This window comes from Perissodus microlepis, chromosome 20, assembly GCF_051167445.1.
Source record: "Perissodus microlepis isolate ML-2025 ecotype Zambia chromosome 20, ASM5116744v1, whole genome shotgun sequence".
In the NCBI taxonomy this organism is placed as follows: domain Eukaryota; kingdom Metazoa; phylum Chordata; class Actinopteri; order Cichliformes; family Cichlidae; genus Perissodus; species Perissodus microlepis.
Genome location: NC_140480.1, coordinates 29,057,428 through 29,077,872, shown reverse-complemented (window position 1 = coordinate 29,077,872; position 20,445 = coordinate 29,057,428). Strand labels below are relative to the sequence as shown.

Sequence of the window (20,445 nt, the reverse complement as noted above, 5' to 3'; positions counted from 1 at the left end):
TCACATCTGCTCCCAGCCTGTGGCCATTTAGGCCACGGGGTTCATGTCTGTGGTATCTCTGAACACATGAAGGCTGACATTTTTCAAATGTGAGTTGTGAGACAAACAACATCAATGCCAAATGTTTATAGATCAAACTTTCTAAAGTGTTTCTGCAGTGACATGAAAACATACAACAGATTATTCAGTGAATATGAAGCAAAGGGAGTAACAAGCAAACTGTAGACTCTCAATATGTATATTATTAGTTCCAATAATAAACTCAGAAAAATAAGGAATACAATTCAGGTCAGACCTATTTTAATAATTTTGCCTCCGTTCACCACCACAATGAACTGACTGTGACTGAAGAGCAGACTTTGAGCTTTAATTGAAGGGCTTTTACAAGTATGGCATTAACTGTTGAGGAATTAAAGCCCCCTTTTTTATACATTTGCAGAGGATCAAAAGTCATTGGACAGTTGACTGACAAGCAGTTTTATGGCCAGGTGCAAATGAAGGAGGCTGAAAAACCTAAATAAACCCATCAGAGTGACAAAAAAAAAGTTTAGGCATGGACAAATAATCTAGCTCATTCTTAAAAGGAAGGAACACACAGAATTTGCTGAAGTTTTTCCTGAAATAATAAAAATCTATTCACAATGTCAAGTCAAGAACATTCTTGAGGAGGTTGGACTCAACAATCAAGCTGTAATATTATTTCACCATGTTTGACAGATAATGCGTCAGTTACTTTAAGTTATTCTTTGTTTTCATCTGTCCAAAACTTTTTTGCATTTTTGTATAAGTTGTTTTCTTAAAAACAACAAAATCCATGTAGTTGAGTGTAATAAGTGGTTTGCACCTTACTGTGAATGAATTGTATTTACATGCATACTGACATCTCTTGAATGAAGAGTTTTACCATGATGAGCATATCTCCTCAAGAATGTGACTTGGCTAGATGTTGTGATTAGGTTATATTAATTATGGAAAACAAATCTGAAAACAACGCATTTCTTCTTATTAAGAATGAACTAGGTTACTGATTTGACCGCTCCTATTTTTTCTATAATTTTGTTTATTTTGCTTTTTTTAACCCCACTTATGCCTGACCATGAAAGTGCTCGCCAGTCAGTTGTCCAACTACTCTGGAGCCTCTAATTAAAAAAAAAAAAGAAGCTGTAAGACCTGAACAGTTCAAATCAAATCACTTTTATTGTCACATCACATTACTGGTACAGTACATGTGAGTGAAATTGTTGTGTGCGAGCTTCACAAGCAACATACAACAAACCTAAAAAACAATACAAAATATAAGAATAAGAAATTTGAGAAATATAAGAATAAGTATATGAGCAGAACAATACAGAATACAGAAATACAGAAGTCAGCAGATGACTTTAGAGTTTTCTTTGCCAGTGAAAAGAAGAAAAAATGCTAAGCGGAGGCAGTTAGCAAAGACAAAAAGTCAGACAGCACACCACTTTCTCCTAATATGACTCAGTGTTATTGTCTGTTAAGATTTTTGACTTGTGGTGATTTCATAAGCACATAAATGGATGTGTGCATTAGTTTAATTGATTTTAAACAAAAATTAATTCATGTAAAGAAAAATAGAAATTCTCCATTCATTGTGTTTCGTAATTTATTTTTCATTGTGACAGCTTAATGCCTCAGAAATGTTAAGTAGTTGGGGCTTAAGAGGTTAATATGCAAACGTGTTGCTAACAGAAAAGCAGCCACTTAAAGTCATCAAACAAACAAAAATATTTAGATAATAAACAGTGTTGCATATTTGAAAGATGCTTCAATGATCCCTACGGAGCCCCGGAGGGGACATGGGAGAAAAAAAAATTAAGACGGACTTTTGCGAGATCCCGAGTTAGTTTTGCGAGATCTCGCAAAAGTCCGTCTTAATTTTTTTTTCTCCCATGTCCCCTGCGGGGCTCCGTATGATCCACAGCTTTGCGTCACTGAAATATTGATAGCCTTCTAATAACTGAGGTTTCCATATTGCTACATATTAACTTGCGTTCGCACGTCGTATTAGCATGCAAATAAATAAATAAATAATACATCGTGTTTTTTCCTCAATGTCACTTCCTCTTCAGCGGTAACCGTCAACAGAGTTGAGCAACATTATTTCAGAAAAATCCAGAAACAACAGGGGTGTCACTTCCGGTGGAATGTTCCAGCGGACTTATCCTTGGACTTTAAAAGGACAAGTTGACAGGTAACCGGTTGTGTGATGACTGTGAAATTGAGGCCGTGGCAACATTAAACTCAGGCGTTAAATTCATTTTCAAATTGATCTGCTGAAAAACAGAACAAAAATACATAACGAGGAAAAATAAGATTATAGGATCCCAGTGCGTGCGTTTCTCCATCCTTTGATTTGTATACACTAAGTAATCAGTGGAGCTCCTTCGAAGGTAAGATGAGACGCATTTTATATGAAATTTATATGAAACAAGTGCATTTTATACCAATATTTTAGGCTCGCTGGGCTTTTGTCCAGCTGGTTGTGTCGCAGTTGCACATCTTGCTTAAACCTCGATGCTGGGGGTGGGGGCTCAAACACCTCTACACATTTAAGATCGGTGTGTATCTTATTCTCAAGTCTTCGGGGATGTGTTTGTCCTGAAGGATGGAGCTGTCTGACCCTGCAGAATCAGTCCGATTCTTAGGATAGAGCGCTGCGCAGTAAGGTTCCCGCTGACCAGATGTGAAGGATGAACCAGCAGGTGGTTTCCAGCGCAGAGGCGGAATAAGATTTGTTTTCGAAGATTGTCAGTGTCATCTATTTAGGGTTTCATGCAATCGCGGACAAGTACGGCGGAAAGTATAACTGTTGCGCATGCATGCAAAACAATGTTTTATTCCCTGAAGATTCAGTTGTAGCGTGACAGTCCGGGTTTTAAATCCTGAAAGGTCCTGTTAGTTAGAATTGGTAACGAACAGACAGAAGGATTTAAGAAAGGGATATTGCATGGTTGTCTTTTGTTTAGGATCTTTGGGATGTTTGTGAAGATCGATTCTAATCTCAATTCTCAAATAGTCCCAGTATATCTGCAATTATAAATAAGGATGTATGTATCCGGAACAGTACTGTATGTGTAATAAAAATACTCTTATTTAAATTTGTCTTTCAGTTGTTGCACTTTGAGCCAGACATGATCATGGTCCTCCTGACGTCCTCCTCTGGTAGGTTCCCTTTCTCACTCTCTTCTCTTAATCTGGATTACTGTACACCTCAGCACAGGTGTCAGGGATGGAAGCTGAGGTGTACTGGGATCAAATTGGGCAGGAAAATAAATATGACCTGTTAACCTTCGTTAACAGCTGTGCATCATTTATGCATTCATTGTAAATTCATCACCATATATTTTTTACTATATGTCAACATTTCAGAACACATTCAATCTAAAAAGTATATAGTTTAAATTGTCCAGTGCACTCACTTAAGATTATCCCCCTTTGTGAATCGTGAGCTCTGAGTTTTCCCTGTTTTCCATTTGGGCTTTTTAGTTGTTACCAGGAAACATAGGGTATTACATAACAAAGGTCTTCCCGTCATGCTTTGCACTCATTAGGGGCAACCCAGAAATAGAGACCTGTTTGAAATTGACAGTGCATCTCTGGCTCTGGCTTTATCCTCTTTTTTATTAGTGACCAAGAGAGTGAATTGAGTGGTTAGATTAAAACTTGCCAGTAAAATCTTTTAGCTAGTTTAAGCTGCATGCGTGGTTCTCTAATGGTGCTTATGGTGACAAAAGTTAACCAACTGGATTATATGGGAAGCTTGGCAATTCCATGATTTCCTGATTTAATGCAGAATGTTACCTGCATTAACTGATATGCTTTGTTTTTCCTGTAAAAAAAAAAAAGATTTAGATAGTAATTTAAAGTAATTTGCCAGATTGCAATCTAGGCTAAAGTTCAGAATGAAAAGTAAAAAAGCATGCTGTCAAGTTAAAGTGCAAGTGATTGTTGGCTTTCTGCTGTGTCTCATACGCTGTTTTCTTTCAGATGAAGAGTCTCTTGAATTCGCCTGGCTTTGGAATCACAGGAAGTTCAGGGTGAAAAACACTTGAAGGGTTAAAAATATTGAAGCTTTGCAGGTCATTATCTGTGCATATTGTCTTGGACAGCACTGTGACTTGTTTTAAAAATATTTTTTTTTTAAAAAAAGCTCGCAAAAGAGGAGGCAGATAGAAAAGAATTTATTTATTTTTTTAATTTGTGGGGCCAGTTTTTGTTTTTTGAGGGGGATTTTTTTGGGGCTGGAGAAGCCGTGTCAGCAGTCATTCCATGTTGCTGACTGCAATAGTGAATGTAGTCTTAATACTGCAAGCTTGTTTTTCATAAAATGCAGTTTATTTCCAATTGTTGAACTGCAGGGGCTTATATTATCAATATTAACAGTGTATACATTGCTTTGAAACAGTATTTGAAACATCCTTCTATCTTATATTTTTGTTTGTATTTTCTTTGAATGCTGTCTGAGCTTTAAATTTTACATCCTGAATAAACAGGAAATGCTAATTTAAACTTCTTTATATTTGATGAAAAAGGTTATTTAATTTCAAAATAAATCAGCTTTTTTTTTTACAAGCTTTGACATTGTTTAATGGTTGCAGCTGAACTAAACAGTCCCAGACCTGAAAACTATAAACACTGTTAAACTTGTTCCTTATTTTAACAGACCATATTTAAAGCCCTTATAAAATGGCTTAAAGGTCTGAGTACTGACTCGCTGTATCAAGCAAAATACAGGAAAAGATAAAGAACCATGTAATTGAATTACAACAATGAGAAACGTTATGTATAAATAGTGAATTTATACAGCATTTATATACTGCTTTCCTAGTCATCCAAACTGATAGAATCTGGTTATAAACTATTAATATTGACACTATAATGAAAAAACAAACCAACTAGGAAACTAGGTGGGTTGCAGGTTAATTTTAATGACAGAGTCCCCATTAAAGCCTGGGCTGCTGTCTTATTAATAGGATTTAAGCTGTGTGAATGCTGCTGCCATGTCCTTATGCAAAGTCAGTATGTTTTGACCAGAGTTAACAGGCTAATTGATCTCTTGTCTGGTATGTGTCAACGCAGTAGGTCCAACTCACTCTCACTGTAGCCAAGGCTGTATGTAGTAGTCCCCTAAGTATCCATACTTGTTCCCCACACCAGTATTTGTGTGTGTTCGATCCATGATAAGATTTCACATTTGAGTTTTAACACTTACATTCATCCTGTTCAGATTTTGTATGCTATTGACTTATTTATTTTTCAAATACTATCTTTGATCTTAGAGGTTATTGCATGTGATTTTGGACAGTGTTTTGCTACAGTTAAACATGTGTAATATGTTTGATTCATTTGTATAAATGATAATATAACAAGCAGATAATGAGGCAGTCCTTAATGTCGCATGCGGTAGGCTGCACACACCTGACTTAATGTACAGTAACAAATGCATTGTAGTGATCTGAAAAGGGATGAATGTATCGTAAGGTTGGTCTCCAGCCAATAATCATGCATCTTGGTAAGTGCCATTTCTTTTACATAAGAGGAGGGAGTAATATTTTCCTTTAAAAAACAAAATTAAAAGACCTGCATTATGATTCCCATGATAAAGTGTGTAAATACTTCTTTTCTTTCGAGTAATAGATGGTATACTTAAGGTTTAAGATTACGTTTCAGAATTGTTACATTTTTTTCTTCTTGTGCTCAAACTAAAGTTTGTCTAAATCCCAAAATATGATTAGTAAACTATACCAATTCAGACACGTGCATCAACATGCCATCTGGTGTGGTCTTCTGTCAGTAGGGCTTTAGCTTTTGTTTTTCTAAAACCTCAGCAGAGATTATTGACCTAACACAGAAAAATACTAACTGCTGTTATCGTTTGGTCTCAGGTTTCTTTCAGTGCACCAAAAAACTCTTTCTGAGCGATTGGGCCACAGAACTTCAGATCAAGGAGTTTGCGCGTAAAAATGCAGCTAATGCACTGTCAGTTGCCAACATGGTCATGGGCATGGCCTCGATTCTCAGCAGCCTTAATGGGTGAGTAAATAAAGGAGTAATGGGTTTTACTTGTCAGCTGCTGGATGGGCGGCGTTTGTAAGGAGGAATCATTATGTGAATGAGTGTGGAAATTAATGATGTTGTGCATCAGTAACCAAACTTTAGTCATTAAACACAACCCAATAAAATCAATCAAAATTTCACAAAACCCAGGAATAAATCAGAAAACACAACAGAAAAAATAAAAGTAGTATTTCAGAAGCTGAGCTATAATTTAGCAAACATATAAGTGTTTTCAATTATTGTTATTATTATTATTATGGTTTTATTGTTTGTGTTTTCAAACAATAATGTTATTAACATCCTGTGTTTAGCCCATCAAGGAAAATCATAATATTTATAACAGATTACGAGCCGCTCTAAGTTTAGTTTAAAGGCACAGTTTGCTTTCCCAAAAATGGCAATCTGCTGTATATAAAAAATAGACTTTTCTAACATTGTCAGAACGTTTGAACTTGCAGACATTTAACCCTTTTATTTAATTGTTTAACCTAACAATGACTGGCTTTGTTCAGGCACCATCACGCTGCGTGTTGGCTCGTTCTGATTGGCTACCTCCTGGATTTGGCAGATGGAGCAGTTGCCAGGCAACTCAATGCATGCTCTGCACTGGGTAAGTGGAGTGTTGTGGTCAATAGCACTTACCAAAGATAAACTTCCACTGTGGTGTTGGCAGGGCTTGCTGCACAATCTTTTTGTCTGAGCTTTTTTAATTTGGCCACACAAAGAGATCCAGTAAAGGGAACCTTTGCAATTGAAAACTCTGCTAATGTTTCCAACAGAAGAGTCATGAATAATTTATGCAATGTTATTTGAGATTCATCAAGCTAACTTCTTTCAAGTTATTTCTGTGCTCTAGACAAGACAAGATGAATGCATATTTAAATACTTGCATATTTACGCTTTAAGGACTATATTTGTGGCTTGTTTACAAAAGAGCCCAATGCCTTACATATTAAAAGGAAAAGTATAAATAGCTTTGACATTGCTTCCAGTCTGCAAATTCCTAATTTCTGAGATCCCAAAATAGTTTTCAGTTGCATCACAATACATTGTTGGCTGCACATTTCAGGGGGCTTTGTGTCTCAACAAGCCTTTTCTGCATGACTTTGCAGGTGGGTGTTGTTGTGCCCCCCACGTATTTTGTCAAATGAACAATAACTTTCTGATTAAGCAGCCTAATTCCACGGGATCATGGCCCAATTGTCTATTTTATCCTGTTGCTTTGGGTTCTCGGCATATCTGAAATTGCTAAAATTGTTGACCCTGGACTGCAGAATTCCACCTCGTTCGTCTGTGCTGTGGCCCGAATCACCTCATCCTCATCCGCTGAAAACATGCTATGTGCTCCTGAGGGATAAAGAGATAAGGCAGTGGAGAATGTTGTTTATAGAATGCCTGCCTGTTGGGCTGACACTGACATTTCCACTTGAGAAATTTTTGCACATTCACCGCACGACTGTCACATGACATGGCACTGGCAAAGATCAGTGCTGAAGAGACATAATACATCTACTGTGGCTTTCACGATTAATGTGCTATGCTAATAGAAGCAGTGTGACACAAGCCTTTCTAAAGCTTATTAGTACAGCTATCAGCAGCAAACATGCCAAACCTTCCTTTTTCATGTTCAGGTGCAAAGCTAGATGATTTTGCTGACTTCACGACCTTTGGGATTGCGACGTCGTTGCTCCTGAGAACATCTGATCTGCTCGACAACATCCTGTGCATGTGTTACGTCCTTTCTGTCTTTGTCCGCCTCTGTTTCTTCTCCAGTGGTAAGTTTAAAAAAATTGTAGTCTTATTTAACCACTGTCCTTTTCAATTTAGTCTTTAATTTCAATCATCACTTTGCAAAGTAAGGACTTAGTTTGTGTTGTTTTTCCTCATAGGGATCCCTTTCATGTATCGTGGCCTGCCCTGTATTTACTCGTCGGCCATCTTGGCAAGTGCCTCTTTGCTGTCGGGGGGAAACATGGCATTGCTCCGAGTCATTGCAGTTGCCATGATCCTCTTCATGATCAGCCAGAACTTTTACCCTCACGACAGAGTGCTGGAGTCGCAGGCCTGGAAGAAAGTAGTCTACGCTGGAGGTAAAGTAATTTTTAAGAATCTGAGAATCTTAACCAGAACTGCCAAAACCGATAAATGTTTTTACTCTTATTTACTTATTTATTTTTAATGAGGTTTGAGCCACTTACTGCATGTGTTTATGAATTCTAAACTAAACTACAAGGAAACATTTATGTAACTTATCCCAGTCCAAATGTAAATTTAAATCGCTTTGTGCCAAAATTTGAATTTAAATTTACTGAAGCTGCTTTTTGGAAAAAATGTCCTGGCTGTTCCACATTCAAATATTTTTGTGCTGTGATAAAGATGGCATGCTGGCTAATCAGTCCATTCTGCAGATCAAAGCATCTAGTAAACACCTCGATATTAATAAGAAGTGTTGGGGGGAAAAAAAACATTATTGAAGCCCAGATAATGAGTGCAACACCTTCATTTCGTGCAGACATTCAGTTTCTTTTTTGTGTTTTTATTTTCAGGAATCATCATGTTGTTCTGCTCTTCCTTCCCTCCTGCATGTATGTACTACCTGCTGTGGTCTGTCTCCTACATTTTGTTCCCAACATCCCTATGGAGCAGTAAAGTGTAAAAGGGATGCTGGCACGCTTAAAAACACTCCCAAACAGGTTTACCTCAGCCCGTCCAGGTGAACCAAGGCTTACAGATTGCTGCTGCGTCTTACTGCCGTGGAGGATTCAAGCTAATTCATGTATCACATGCATGCACTCTGCTTAACGTTTTTTTTGGGGTTTTTTTGAGATGACACCTCTGAGGGAACCTAATATCAGTAAGAATGATTAGCAAGGCATTTTATGTTACTGGTGAGGATTAACCTTCATCCTGTCATCTATTAAACCCTCTTCTTCAGTATTAATCCAATCTTGGTCAGTATTGGGAGCACATGGCAGCAAGCACATCTACAGTATGATTCTAAATATTATTTTTAAAAATATATATATTTCCAATATTTTCTTACTTCTAACTTGTTGTGGTTTATCGCAAATGACTTAATAATATTTATTTCATAGTGTTGAGTGTAGTTAAAGAAATGGCAACTGAAATAGTAACAATTATGTAGGTATGTGCTCTAGTCCATGAATCAAACGTAATATCTCATTGAGATTCAGAATTTCATGCCCTCTCTGTATCTATACTTTATAACAAAGTCATTTTAATTCATCCAGTAGACCCATTTTGATTAAAATTATATTTTTTAACGTTTGTTTTTTGGATTGAGATCATTACCGTTTACGGAGAGGTCTTAAATCCAGTGATAAAGGAAAATATAATTATTTAATATGATTGTAGTGTCCTTCACAATTTTGATTTGCTGTTTGAATATATGTTTTAAATAACTTACTGACCAGAACTGTAAGTTAGGGGCTTTTATTTAAGCTTCAAGACTATATGATGCAATAGATTCCCTTATTTCATCAATGTGTGATTATTTTTTTATTGGGTTATTATATGCATTTGCCTCTGTTTTAAGAGGCATTATGGTTTAAATAGTAAGTAAATCCACACTGGACTGTAATGGTGATGAATTAGTGATGTCACAGCAGGTGTCTTTAGAACATCTTATGTGGCATAAGGAGTCAAGGTGAAATACTAAATCCCCAGCAGTTTTCTGCCTCATGTAGTGTGAATTTACCCTTAGAGAGGCTTCCAAACCTTTCCTGCCATCTAGTGGGTAAAATTACTGCACGTTCTGCTTCAACTTAAAGGTAAGATAATGTCAGAGTCAGTGCTGAGTTTGATCACAAGCATAGTGCAGCAGACTTTAAACCCGAAGAGGCTGGTGGAGGAAATAATGTGTGTGATGATATTGGCCAGTATATATCTGATCTGAGACAAATCACTTGTTTTGTAGATCTTATTTAGTAAGAACGCATTTTTGAAATCTCTCATTGTGTTTCACAGTGGGTGTTAGTGCCTCTCTGCAATGTGAGTAACAAATGATTATGATTGTTAGGTTTTTCTCTGCATGTATTATTGTAAGGTCTACCTTACAACGACTGTTGTTGTGATTTGTATAAATAAAATTGAATTGAAATGAGAAGATTATATAGTTTTGTACCAATTTGTTCAGAAGCCCGATGAAATGTGAGCACAGAGTAACAGTTGAATGTGTCTGTTTTCAGGCCTAAAGATAGCACTTGTGTAAATTATGATTTGTTGCCCGCCCTTTAAAAGACCATCATCCTTGAGCTCACACTCAGAGGTGTCAAAGTCAGGTATGAAATCACTCGCAGTTTAGGTTCAGTGATTTTAGTTACTTTAATTAGTCTTCTGTAAGCCACAGCTTTTTGGAACTTAAGTTATCCATATTATTCTGCCTTAAAGAGCTATTTGAAGCAACAATCAAGTGGAGCACAATTTTACAACACAAGATCTTTTGTTAAAAAATAAAAAAACAAAGGTAATGTTTTCTGATTCAGTTATGATTTAAAATCACTGTAGTTCATTCTCGACATGGTTTACGATAACCAGTGTTACTATTAAAATCGACAGTGAACTGAGCGCAGATGTACTTGTCATTCATTGGTGGATTCAGCTTTTCTGTTTGGGTGTTTCTGGTTTTGAAACTGTAAAGTCACAGTAATGTCTGCATGCCAAGAGCATTATAGATACAAAAACTGCACTTTGCCCAAAGATAGTGGAAAAGTTCTCAAGTATTACTAAAATCTGTGCTTTTAGATCTGTACAATTTGACCACAAGGCTGTATTAATAAAAAAAAAATAATACTTGGAATTATTGTCGGATTGCTATCAACGTCTCAACTAAACCCATACACGGTTATTAATAAATTGTGATTGATCTCTAATGTGAATGTTACTGACATATTTACCATACACTCACTGGACAATTTACCCTTTTGCCTTCAGAGTTCTTAATGACATAGATTCAGCAAGGTGCCAGAAACATTCCTCAGAGATTCTGGTCAATATTGATATGATGGCATCACACAGTTGCTGCAGATTTTCTGGCTGCACATGTATGATGCTAGTCTTTTGGGCCATCACGTCCCAAAGGTGTTCTACTGGATTTAGAGTTAGTGGCCACTGGGGGCCACTAGAATACAGAGAACTCATTGTCAAGTTCAAAAACAACATTTTTGAGATGACTTGAGGTTTTCAGCATTGCAGGCATTAGAAGACAAGCACAATGTAGTCATAGAGGGATTGACACGGTTAGCAACAATACTCAGGTGGCCTTTAAATGATGTTCAGCTGGTACTAAGGAGCCAAAAGTGTTCCAAGAAAATACGCCTGACACCATTACATCACCAGCAGGCTATCGAGGTGATACAAGACAGGATGGATCGACACTTTAGAGGTTTTTTTACTAACTTCTGACCCTACCATTTAAATTTTGTAGCAAAAACTGACACTTATCAAATAGGCAACAGTTTTCCATCTTTTGTTGTACACTTTTGGAGAGACTGTGTGAAATGTAGCCTCAGTTTCCTGAGCTAACAGGAGTGGCACCTGGTGTGGTCTTCTGCTGCTACAGCTCATTCACTCCAGGGTTTGGTGTATTGTGCCTTCACAGCATACCTTGGCTGTGCTAGTTTATTTAAGTTACTGCTGTTTTCTTATCATCTCAAAGCAACCTGTCCTCTGGCCTTTGTCATCAGTAAGACATTTTCACCCCCACTGGGTATCTTTATTTTTCTAGTAAAATAGTAAAATCCTAGTAAAACACTCAAACCAGCTCATCTGGCAATCATATCATGTTTAAAGTCAAAACGTGATAGTTTCTTCTGATTCTTCTTCTGGTCTGAATTTCAGAAAGACTTTTCACCATTTCTTATATGCCTAAATTTAATGAGTTGCTACCATGTGATTAGCTGATTCAATAACTGCATCAACCAGCACCTGTTGTTGTGCCCCCAACAACAAGTATACCAGAGAAAGTGGTGGATGAGCGTAGGTCTATTCGATCAGTCCTGCCATTCTCTTATATTCAGTTATGTCAACGACCTCAGAAATACAAATCGGTGTTGTATCAGCAATGTGCAGCGAGGACTCAAACAGCTTGATGATGGCTGAAAATGCTGGTCGCTCTTTGAAGCTCCACATCCAACAGTACTTCATCAGGTCATACCTAAATACATATGGAGACATTTAGAATTCATCTGCGTTTCATCTGTTTCACAAGCAAATCAGTATCACTGTCATGGCTGCTTATCATATGAAGCTAACCAATCACAATCCTGGGTAGCCTGTCACAAAGACTTTTAAAGTTAGAGGTAAACACTGAGCCAGATTCTGCCCAGTGGCAATGAAATCTGGCTACCAGCACCTTTGAAGTTTTAAAACTTATGTTTATAATCCAAATCAATAAATTATATATGACAAGTTAATTAGTGAGCTTTAGAGGTGCTGGTTCTTAGACAAGCCTGATAGCTTCTTGCAGCAGTTTTATATTAAACATGAAAAGACGAGTGTCAATCTTGTCATCTGAATTATTATCAAAACTGCAAACTGCATCTTTAAATCATCCTCATTGCAGGGACTTTAAATCTTAATGCAGTTTTTGTGAGTTTGAACTGACTTTGACTTTCACTATACTGTACTTAATGCATGTATATATATATACTCCATACAGATTTGTTCATACGTGTCTATTGCTTCCTTTTAGGTGAATTACACGTACAAAAGTCCACCGCAGTTCTTTGGTCTCTTCATTCGATAAGACGCCTGCAGCTTTGGAAGCACTGTTGAAGGCTCCAGCTCAGGGTATGGAGGGGATCCTGAGGTATGGGAAAAAAGCATTTTTTATTGGCTCTGTAATATTGTTAATGGTTTGATTGTAGTAATTAGTAGATTTGGATTAAGATAAGATGGAAATGTACTATAAAACTTTGGCAGATAAGATGACAGTACTTTACCTAAAGTGATCAGTTCATATAGTAGGATTCCAAATGACCACCTGGTGTGCGGGGAGAACAAAACAAAACACTGTGACTCATAGAAACATGATTTTTTTTAAAGCATGTAATGCACATACAAGAGCAAAGACAAAAAATGTGAATAATAAAAAATATAAAAAATATAAAATATATATTGTGTGTCTTCGTGTTTTGTTTCCTTAGCCATAACTCTGCCCTTACACGTCGCTTCTGTCGATACTGAGCAGCATCATAATCCGCTCTGGAGCCTGCCATTTCAATGGCACCTTTGCTGCCCTTTGTCTAATTGCTGAATCCATTTTGCGTCCTTCAAATGCCACGCCCAGGCCAGATACTCGAGCCGAGAGGCCTGGGCCAATTAAGATGTTTCTGGCAGCAACATCACCATGCACCAGCCTGTGCTCTGACATCAAGTAATCCTGGAGGAGGATCCAATTACAGCTAAACATGTCAATCTTTTTGTTGCGACAGTTATTCAAGAGTCAAGATAAACAACACTTTCCCCAGCATCTTGGGGGAAGAAATGGCAGAATGTCATATGCTGTAGGGCGTGACATCTAAAATGAACTCGTTTTATTCCAGTTGTGTGTTGGGAATAATTGGTCTAAAAAAAGTGACTCACCAGGCCAGCTGCAATCTGTTTTGCCACCAGAAACACTGACCTCTCAGAGAAGTTTTGCGAGGGATCTGCAGTGCTTAAATTGTTCTGGAGTTAAAAATAAGTCCTTGTCATTGCACTACATTGAATAATTGAAGATTGCCTTTGCCACTGAATAGGTAGAAGGTTTGGATCACTTACATTTCTAAGTGTCCAGAGGAAGTGAAGGAGATTCCCTGGGTTGTAGGCATCTAAAACCAGGTACATGGGTAGACGTTTGGTCTGACAGTGCAGCATCTGCACCACATTTTCATGTTTACACACTGAAGCACAGAAGAGGAGCCACTCAACAAATTCTTTAGCTTCAGGCTTGCCAGAGGCATCTGTATGGAATTAAATCAATAGAATAAAAACTGGACAAGCTTAACTCCAGTGATGACCCTTGCTTTATATCAGATTTATACAGTACCTCGAAGGCACTTAACCACCACGACAGAAGAGGCTCCACCTTTCTTCTTCAGCAGACCTTTACAAATGGGGCCATAGCAACCAGTCTGCCAAAACTCTAGTCCCTCAAGAACACACTCTTCTGGGATTTCCCAGGGATCTAAAGCTGCCGGGACCTTTGGAGGACCTACAGAAGCTGTAGACAGGGATACAATCTGCTGGCCTGATACAAGGGCAAATATAAGTAAATAAGCACTTGGCATTACTATGAGACACTCAAACAGAAATATGTTAGATTTTTAAAGGATTTCACGCTGTTTTAATGAATTGACATGTAGTTATTGCAGCTCCTACCATTTTTAAAATGAGGTGAAGTCCTGTGTCGTCGTTCTTTATTTTTACATAGAGTATAAAAAATCAGAGCCACCACTAACACCGTGCTCAGAGCCAACAGGGAAGGGATTATAATGAGGGCAAGTGTGCCTGATGACTCTTCATCTACAAAACAAGTTAAAGAAGCAGGTTCAGAACATTTCAAAGTACACGCTGTTGCTTTCACCATTTCACAATTACTTTTTCACACAGGGGCAGGTTGTTTGTCATAGCTTTTTCCCCCTTGAGAAATTACACCATCATCTAAAAACTGCATTTTGTATTTACCCCGGTAATCTTTGTCTTTATGACAAACATGCAACAAACTAAGAAATCAGGAAGGGGTCAAATGCTCTAGCTGTCATGTATACAAGGCAAATGAACTTCCAGCTAATAGCAATGCAATCATTATCATGTTTAAAACTTACAGGATGGACAGAGAGAGGTGTCATTGCTACATTTTGTGTCCACGTCCATTAGGAGCAGGTCGCATTTCTCAAATGTGGGAGAATCTGCAAACCGTATCAACAAAAGCAATTCAACGGTTGCCAGCCGAGAATTTTATTCCGGTGTTGAGTAAAACTAATTAACTTTGAAGTCATTTGAAAATGAAAAAAACAAAACAAAAAACGAGCAAGGCACAGTCTAAATGTTAAAAATTAGTTTTCCTACCTGACACCAGAGGCTCTATTGTGCGGGTGAACAAACATTTACAGACCTTATAATATAAAAATTAACAGCAGTGGGAAAAAAAGAGAAAAGAAATCATAATAACACAGCTGTTATCAGCGGCTTTTCAGAATACAGGCTCGGCTCTGTGAGGGCGCTGACCGGAGAGTGGCGCTGGAAAGTTGACTGACTGTTAATTATTAGCAAAGCATCAGAAACGATAACATTAACAGGAGTCATGCTCACACTTAATGCAACCAAAACAGGTTAAACTGTGATGAACACACACACACATCTCACAAGAAATGTGTCTCTGCTTCATCAGACAAAATATGAAAGACAAAGTAGATAACAGGTACGGGAGATAAGAAAAAGGGGTAAACCAGGTAAAAAATTAAATTAGTGAGCTTAAATAAAATGTATATTTAAATGCGCTAACGCCGATGTTTATTTACTCTATTCATATATAATTGTTCGCATCTGATGTGTAAGATTAGTTAAAATGTAAAATCTAATAGTTTTACAAGTGAATGTTGCCAGCTGGTGCTTTGGATGACATGCCAGCCTCAGTCTGTTGGCAACCACAAGAGGGCAGACTTGCACAAAAAATCAACAACCACTACTACAATTAACCGACACACAACCTTCCTAGTTCCAGATCTCCAAACTCATTTCACGGACCTAAAGCAACCAAGTAAAATTCAGGAATCACTCAGAAGCTGTTGCACTTTGCAATAGGAATACAAAGAAATTTGGAGAAGAAAATCAAAACCGCAGACCAAAGGTCATACACAGAGATAGGTTACCCATCTCTGGCTATCTGCAAGCATGTTCTACGTGAAAATACGCGTCCCTAAGGGGGAACTCCGCCTTGCAACGGACTGAAAACACTCACAGAACTCCCACCCTTTGCCATTCACCATTGGCGTAATATACGCGCTTTGGGAACGCCTCCCACATCTCCGATTGGACAGAACTGCCTGCCGTCATAAAAGCAACACGGAAAACGATTAAAAAAAGTTATGGAGCGAAGCCTAATCGGATCACGTCTGTTGCATGCTGCTGCATAGTTTTCAGAATAAAAAAATCAATTGTGCTTCTGGAAAAAACAGGAGAGAGCGCAGAGCGCGCGACGAGGCGCAACGAGCAGAGTTTTGGTGTTTTGAAAGGATCAGATAACCGATAGCCGCTGAGTTCGGGGGAGGACCAGGTGTGTTTTCCCGTTTCTAAGGACTGCCTTGCTGATGTCACCACGGAGGAGTGCTGGCGAGTAGGACAGGTGCGCAGGGTGAAGTTGCCTCAGTGGGTTCGCATGAGGAACTGTCAGTGACAGAGGAGTTTTTCAGCAGCCGATGAACCTCGTATAAACCCATTTTTTTCACGTTTTCCTGTATTTTATTTTATTTTATTTTTTAAATAAACTATTTCCGTCACTGTTGTCAAATGTGCTGGCGTTTCCTGAAGTCCAGAGTGGGATATATGCTATTTTTCCCACGCTTTTCTGACAGGCACTGGTGCGCGCAAACTGCTGGACTCACCGGTTCCGTCCTGCTCTGTAACAAATATCGGGGTGTAACAGTGCGGGGGAAGCTACTATTGGTTATTAACCGCACATTGCTGTGAACTGGGGTGTGGGATCGAGACGCCCCAGCATCAGAATCAGCACTTTCCGCTTCAATGCGACACTGACGCAGCTGGTCTCACATTCCAGTCGCGGACAGGTGATGCTCGGATAAGTCAATGGAAGGATATTTGATTCTCAGGAGCAGCTGAGCAAAAAACAACAAGCAAACAAACAAACAAAAAAACAAGAGTTGTTTTCCTCGAGATGGAATACACCACAAGGCAGCAGCATCATTAACTTCTCTAATCGCCAATGATTTTTCCGTGCGTCATTGCGTCTTAGGTTTTGAAGCGGTTGTTGCTTTGAAGGACAATCGTTCTTGGACTTCCCTATAGGTTTTCAACATCTACCAACAATGTCCAAGACACTGAAAAAGAAGAAGCACTGGTCAAGTAAAGTGCAGGAGTGCACCGTCTCGTGGGGAGGTTCCGGGGAGCTGGTCACTGTAGCGGAGGTGCGAGGTGGCGCTGAGCTGGGAGAGTTCCCCTATCTTGGACACATAGTGTCGGAGGCGTTGGTGTGTCACGCCGGGAGGCTTCCCAGCAGTGGGGACGTTCTGCTGGAGGTTAATGGCACTCCCGTGAGCGGACTCACAAACCGAGACACGCTGGCTGTCATCCGCCACTTTCGGGATCCAGTCCGCCTGAAGACTGTGAAACCAGGTGTGTGTCCAATGTTATTTTAAATCACTATGACATCCTTACATACGAAAATAAACCTGACACGTGTTTTTTAAAATAATTCCCCCCTGAAAATGAGAACCTGAAAATAAGAACTGTGGACTGGTGTGGCTGAGATGAGGAGGTAGCCTGTGTTAAAGTGTGTGTGTGTGTGTGTGTGTGTGTGTGTGTGTGTGTGTGTGTGTGTGTGTGTGTGTGTGTGCGTTTGGTTTATATTTGGAAGCAGACTTGCAGGTCAGCCTTGTATTTTCAGTTGGCCTAAGCATATCTAAATTGTCAATCAGCATACTTCACATTCTTTCATTCATTCATGTGGTGACTCATATTTACACAACCCCCTTACTGGAGTAAAATCCTGCCAGACAGCATTTGTAAAGGGCATGCTGTGTTTCACCATGCTTCCTCATCTTCTCCACATCTGCATGGTTCAAAGATAAGACACAAACCCCCATTAAGGTTACAGGCCTCTGCATGAACTCACATAATACACATAATCTTCATTTTATCACTGCACAAGTGTCACATCTACACTTGTGAGCTTGTGTGTTCCATATTAAGAGACTCATAATTCAATGCATGAAGGTAAATATACACTGTTATTCAAATATTTGATATGTTATGTTCAGTAGATCTGCTCATAGTGCACTTATTGGCTCTGTCTTTGTTATTATCTTACTTACTAGCGTTAGTTTATAATTCTTCCTGTCCTGCACATACATGCTTAATCAATGCCACTGTATTATATGTGTAAAAACATACCAGATACAAACTAGCCAACTGAAGGTGTGTAAATGGAGGCATAATAGTGGCAAGGGATTTGTTAATGGTTACCTTGCCCGGTTAGACTATGTCATTTTGCTTGCATTGTAAAGGTGAGAATGAGTCTAATTGGATCAATTACACACATGCACCTACTTTAGTTGCCAGAATGCTGAACACACTCGACTATATTTACTTTGTAGTTGGTTTCTATTACAATACATAAGTATCAATTCTAATATTCTTGGATGTACTGGTGAGATATATATATATATATATATATATATATATTGCATTAAGTCAGTTCTCAACACCTACACTGTTGCAAGCATTTCTTATTGACCTTGTGTTACGTAATGCATTTTAAGTGATGTTCAAGCTGCACTTGCTCATCTCTAGGCTGCTTACCATCAGTTCCTCTGTTCCCCATGGGACCTCACTGTGTGTTTAGATCTCTGTCCCCTCATCCATGATTAATTCATGCGTCATCCATTATTGATGGCCGCTGCCTGCCAGGATGACTAGTGGCTGATGACCAGATCATATGTTAGCCGACTGGCATTCTTGTAAACTTGCATTCTCACGAGATTGCAAAGTTAGGAGAGGAGACATGCAAGTACAGAGCTGTGGATCTTGTGGTTTACCTTGTGCTTGCAGAGCAAACAGTAAAAGAAGTTAGAAAAGGAATAATTTTTCAGGTGTCTACCTGATGGAAATTTTCCATCTTTTCTTGTTGCCTAGTTTGTCTTCACCTTATCTTCACCCCACAGCCGATTATGGCATATCGTTACACTTTGCTATTTCCCATCACCTCTGATATTTTACCATATCTAATCTTTTATGTTCATTCTCACTTTTGCCTTGATACTTTTCTTCCTAATCTTCTTGCATCTATGCGCTCCTCTTCCTACTGCTAATTTAACAATCTTGCATTGCCCTTCTACTGGATCATATTAATGTTACCTTTCTGCCACGACAGTTTTGCAGCTTTAAAATCAAATAACATTTTTGTTTTTTCATCAAAGCTGAGAGTTGTTGATGTTTCGCCCCTGCCATCAAGACAGAAAACAGAAGTTTGTCTCTAGTGGTCCTCTGGCTCCTGCCCAGCCAATGCACTCAATATGCAGCTCCCATCCTGAGAGCTGAGCAAGGCAGTAACCTTGAGGGGACGATTGAGAGTAGAAAGGTAGTGACGGCCGTTACCTGTCGCAGTTTAGAGACTTGTGAGTGGGCAGGTCATTGATTAATGCTGTAAACAGACATAGATCTGCTTGTTTTTGCCTCATGGAGCTTAATGGATGGGCCATTTACCTCCCAGGTCCTGGAGCACCTTAGAGTTACAAATCAGGTCTGTAACTGAAGTTGTTTAAAAAAAAAAAGGCTCTTGGAAAATTTTCTGTCTCTTTTTTTTAAAGTCTCACAGATGGATAATGATGATGATAAGACCAAGGTTCACTTTTTACAGTGTCATGAAATTCTGTCTAAGGAAAGCACGTGGAAACCTTTCTGGAGGCGAGATTTAGATTGTCACATTTCAAAGTGTTAATTGTTTTCTCAGTTAACACATTTCTCTTTTAGACTTAGAAAGTCTTGTGATAAATGTGGTGTTAAAATGTACCCGCATATAAGTAATGCAAGTATAACATTACAATAAAGCGGGGGATGATTCTGCTGGACCTTTAATAAAGGTGTTAATAAAAGTGACATTTTCTCTAAAGGAAACAGAAATGAAGTCTTTTATTTTTCCTGATTTTGAATATTTTTCCTTGTTCATACAACAGATGAATTAAGCTTCAGCTAGGTATCTTGAGATGCCACATGAGCCTTTTTATTGCAGAGAAGCGTTTTTTAAAAATTTCTTCATGTAAATCAAAAACACCGGTGATCTTGTCTGTTTGTTTGTGTCTGTGTGTGTGTGTGGGTGTGTGTGGGTGTGGGTTGGGAGGAAGGAAGTATTCAAAATATGTAATTCAGTGCAAACACACTCCACTTAATAATACGGGAGTGGTGATGTCAAATGAGCTTCCTCACGCTTGCCTATCCAAAGTACCTCGGGTATCTTGCTTGAGGATTTGAACACTAAAGGAATTCACAGGCAGAATTTAGAAGCTGTTTTTAATGTAAAAGTCCTTTTTAATGCATGTAACCCCCATTTTAACTAATGAGCCAAAAAAGAATCCTGAAGACATTGCCATGAGCAATCCTGTAACAATAAACTTCAATAATAAAGTA

The 20,445-nt window shown here is 38.6% G+C and overlaps 3 protein-coding genes across 10 annotated transcripts in view; 2 read left to right on the top strand and 1 right to left on the bottom strand.

Annotated features, from left to right (window-relative positions):
* Window positions 1-1,966: 1,966 nt before the first annotated feature.
* tmem269 (transmembrane protein 269) lies at window positions 1,967-10,207 on the top strand. 5 transcript variants are annotated; one of them, XM_084917969.1, is made up of 7 exons: window positions 1,967-2,215; window positions 3,135-3,186; window positions 5,910-6,057; window positions 6,594-6,691; window positions 7,713-7,856; window positions 7,971-8,171; window positions 8,628-10,207. In XM_084917969.1, exons 2-7 carry the CDS (start codon window positions 3,156-3,158, stop codon window positions 8,735-8,737), a joined length of 732 nt encoding a protein of 243 aa, XP_084774095.1. In that variant the 5' UTR covers window positions 1,967-2,215; window positions 3,135-3,155; the 3' UTR covers window positions 8,738-10,207. The 5 variants fall into 5 exon arrangements, with proteins under 5 accessions (XP_084774095.1, XP_084774096.1, XP_084774093.1 ...); XM_084917970.1 differs by lacking the exon at window positions 1,967-2,215 and adding an exon at window positions 2,222-2,414; XM_084917967.1 differs by lacking the exon at window positions 1,967-2,215 and adding an exon at window positions 2,625-2,726.
* A 199-nt stretch (window positions 10,208-10,406) lies between these two features.
* Window positions 10,407-16,178, bottom strand: LOC146364815 (tyrosine-protein kinase STYK1). 2 transcript variants are annotated; one of them, XM_084917965.1, is made up of 10 exons: window positions 15,154-16,178; window positions 14,910-14,993; window positions 14,464-14,607; window positions 14,132-14,332; window positions 13,864-14,045; window positions 13,687-13,770; window positions 13,266-13,483; window positions 13,044-13,084; window positions 12,809-12,905; window positions 10,407-12,256 (listed from the first exon to the last, which is right to left on the bottom strand). In XM_084917965.1, the coding sequence occupies exons 2-10, from the start codon at window positions 14,956-14,958 to the stop codon at window positions 12,085-12,087; spliced, it is 1,188 nt and encodes a 395-aa protein (XP_084774091.1). In that variant the 5' UTR covers window positions 14,959-14,993; window positions 15,154-16,178; the 3' UTR covers window positions 10,407-12,084. The 2 variants fall into 2 exon arrangements, with proteins under 2 accessions (XP_084774091.1, XP_084774092.1); XM_084917966.1 differs by having other exon boundaries at window positions 14,132-14,305.
* Window positions 16,179-17,129: 951 nt separating this feature from the next.
* Window positions 17,130-20,445, top strand: part of magi3a (membrane associated guanylate kinase, WW and PDZ domain containing 3a) — a 105,289-nt gene continuing 101,973 nt past the window's right edge. For all 3 annotated transcript variants that reach the window (XM_084917962.1, XM_084917964.1, XM_084917963.1), the window contains exon 1: window positions 17,130-17,436. In XM_084917962.1, coding sequence (XP_084774088.1) covers window positions 17,130-17,436 — 307 coding nt within the window. The remainder of the gene's footprint in view (window positions 17,437-20,445) is intronic.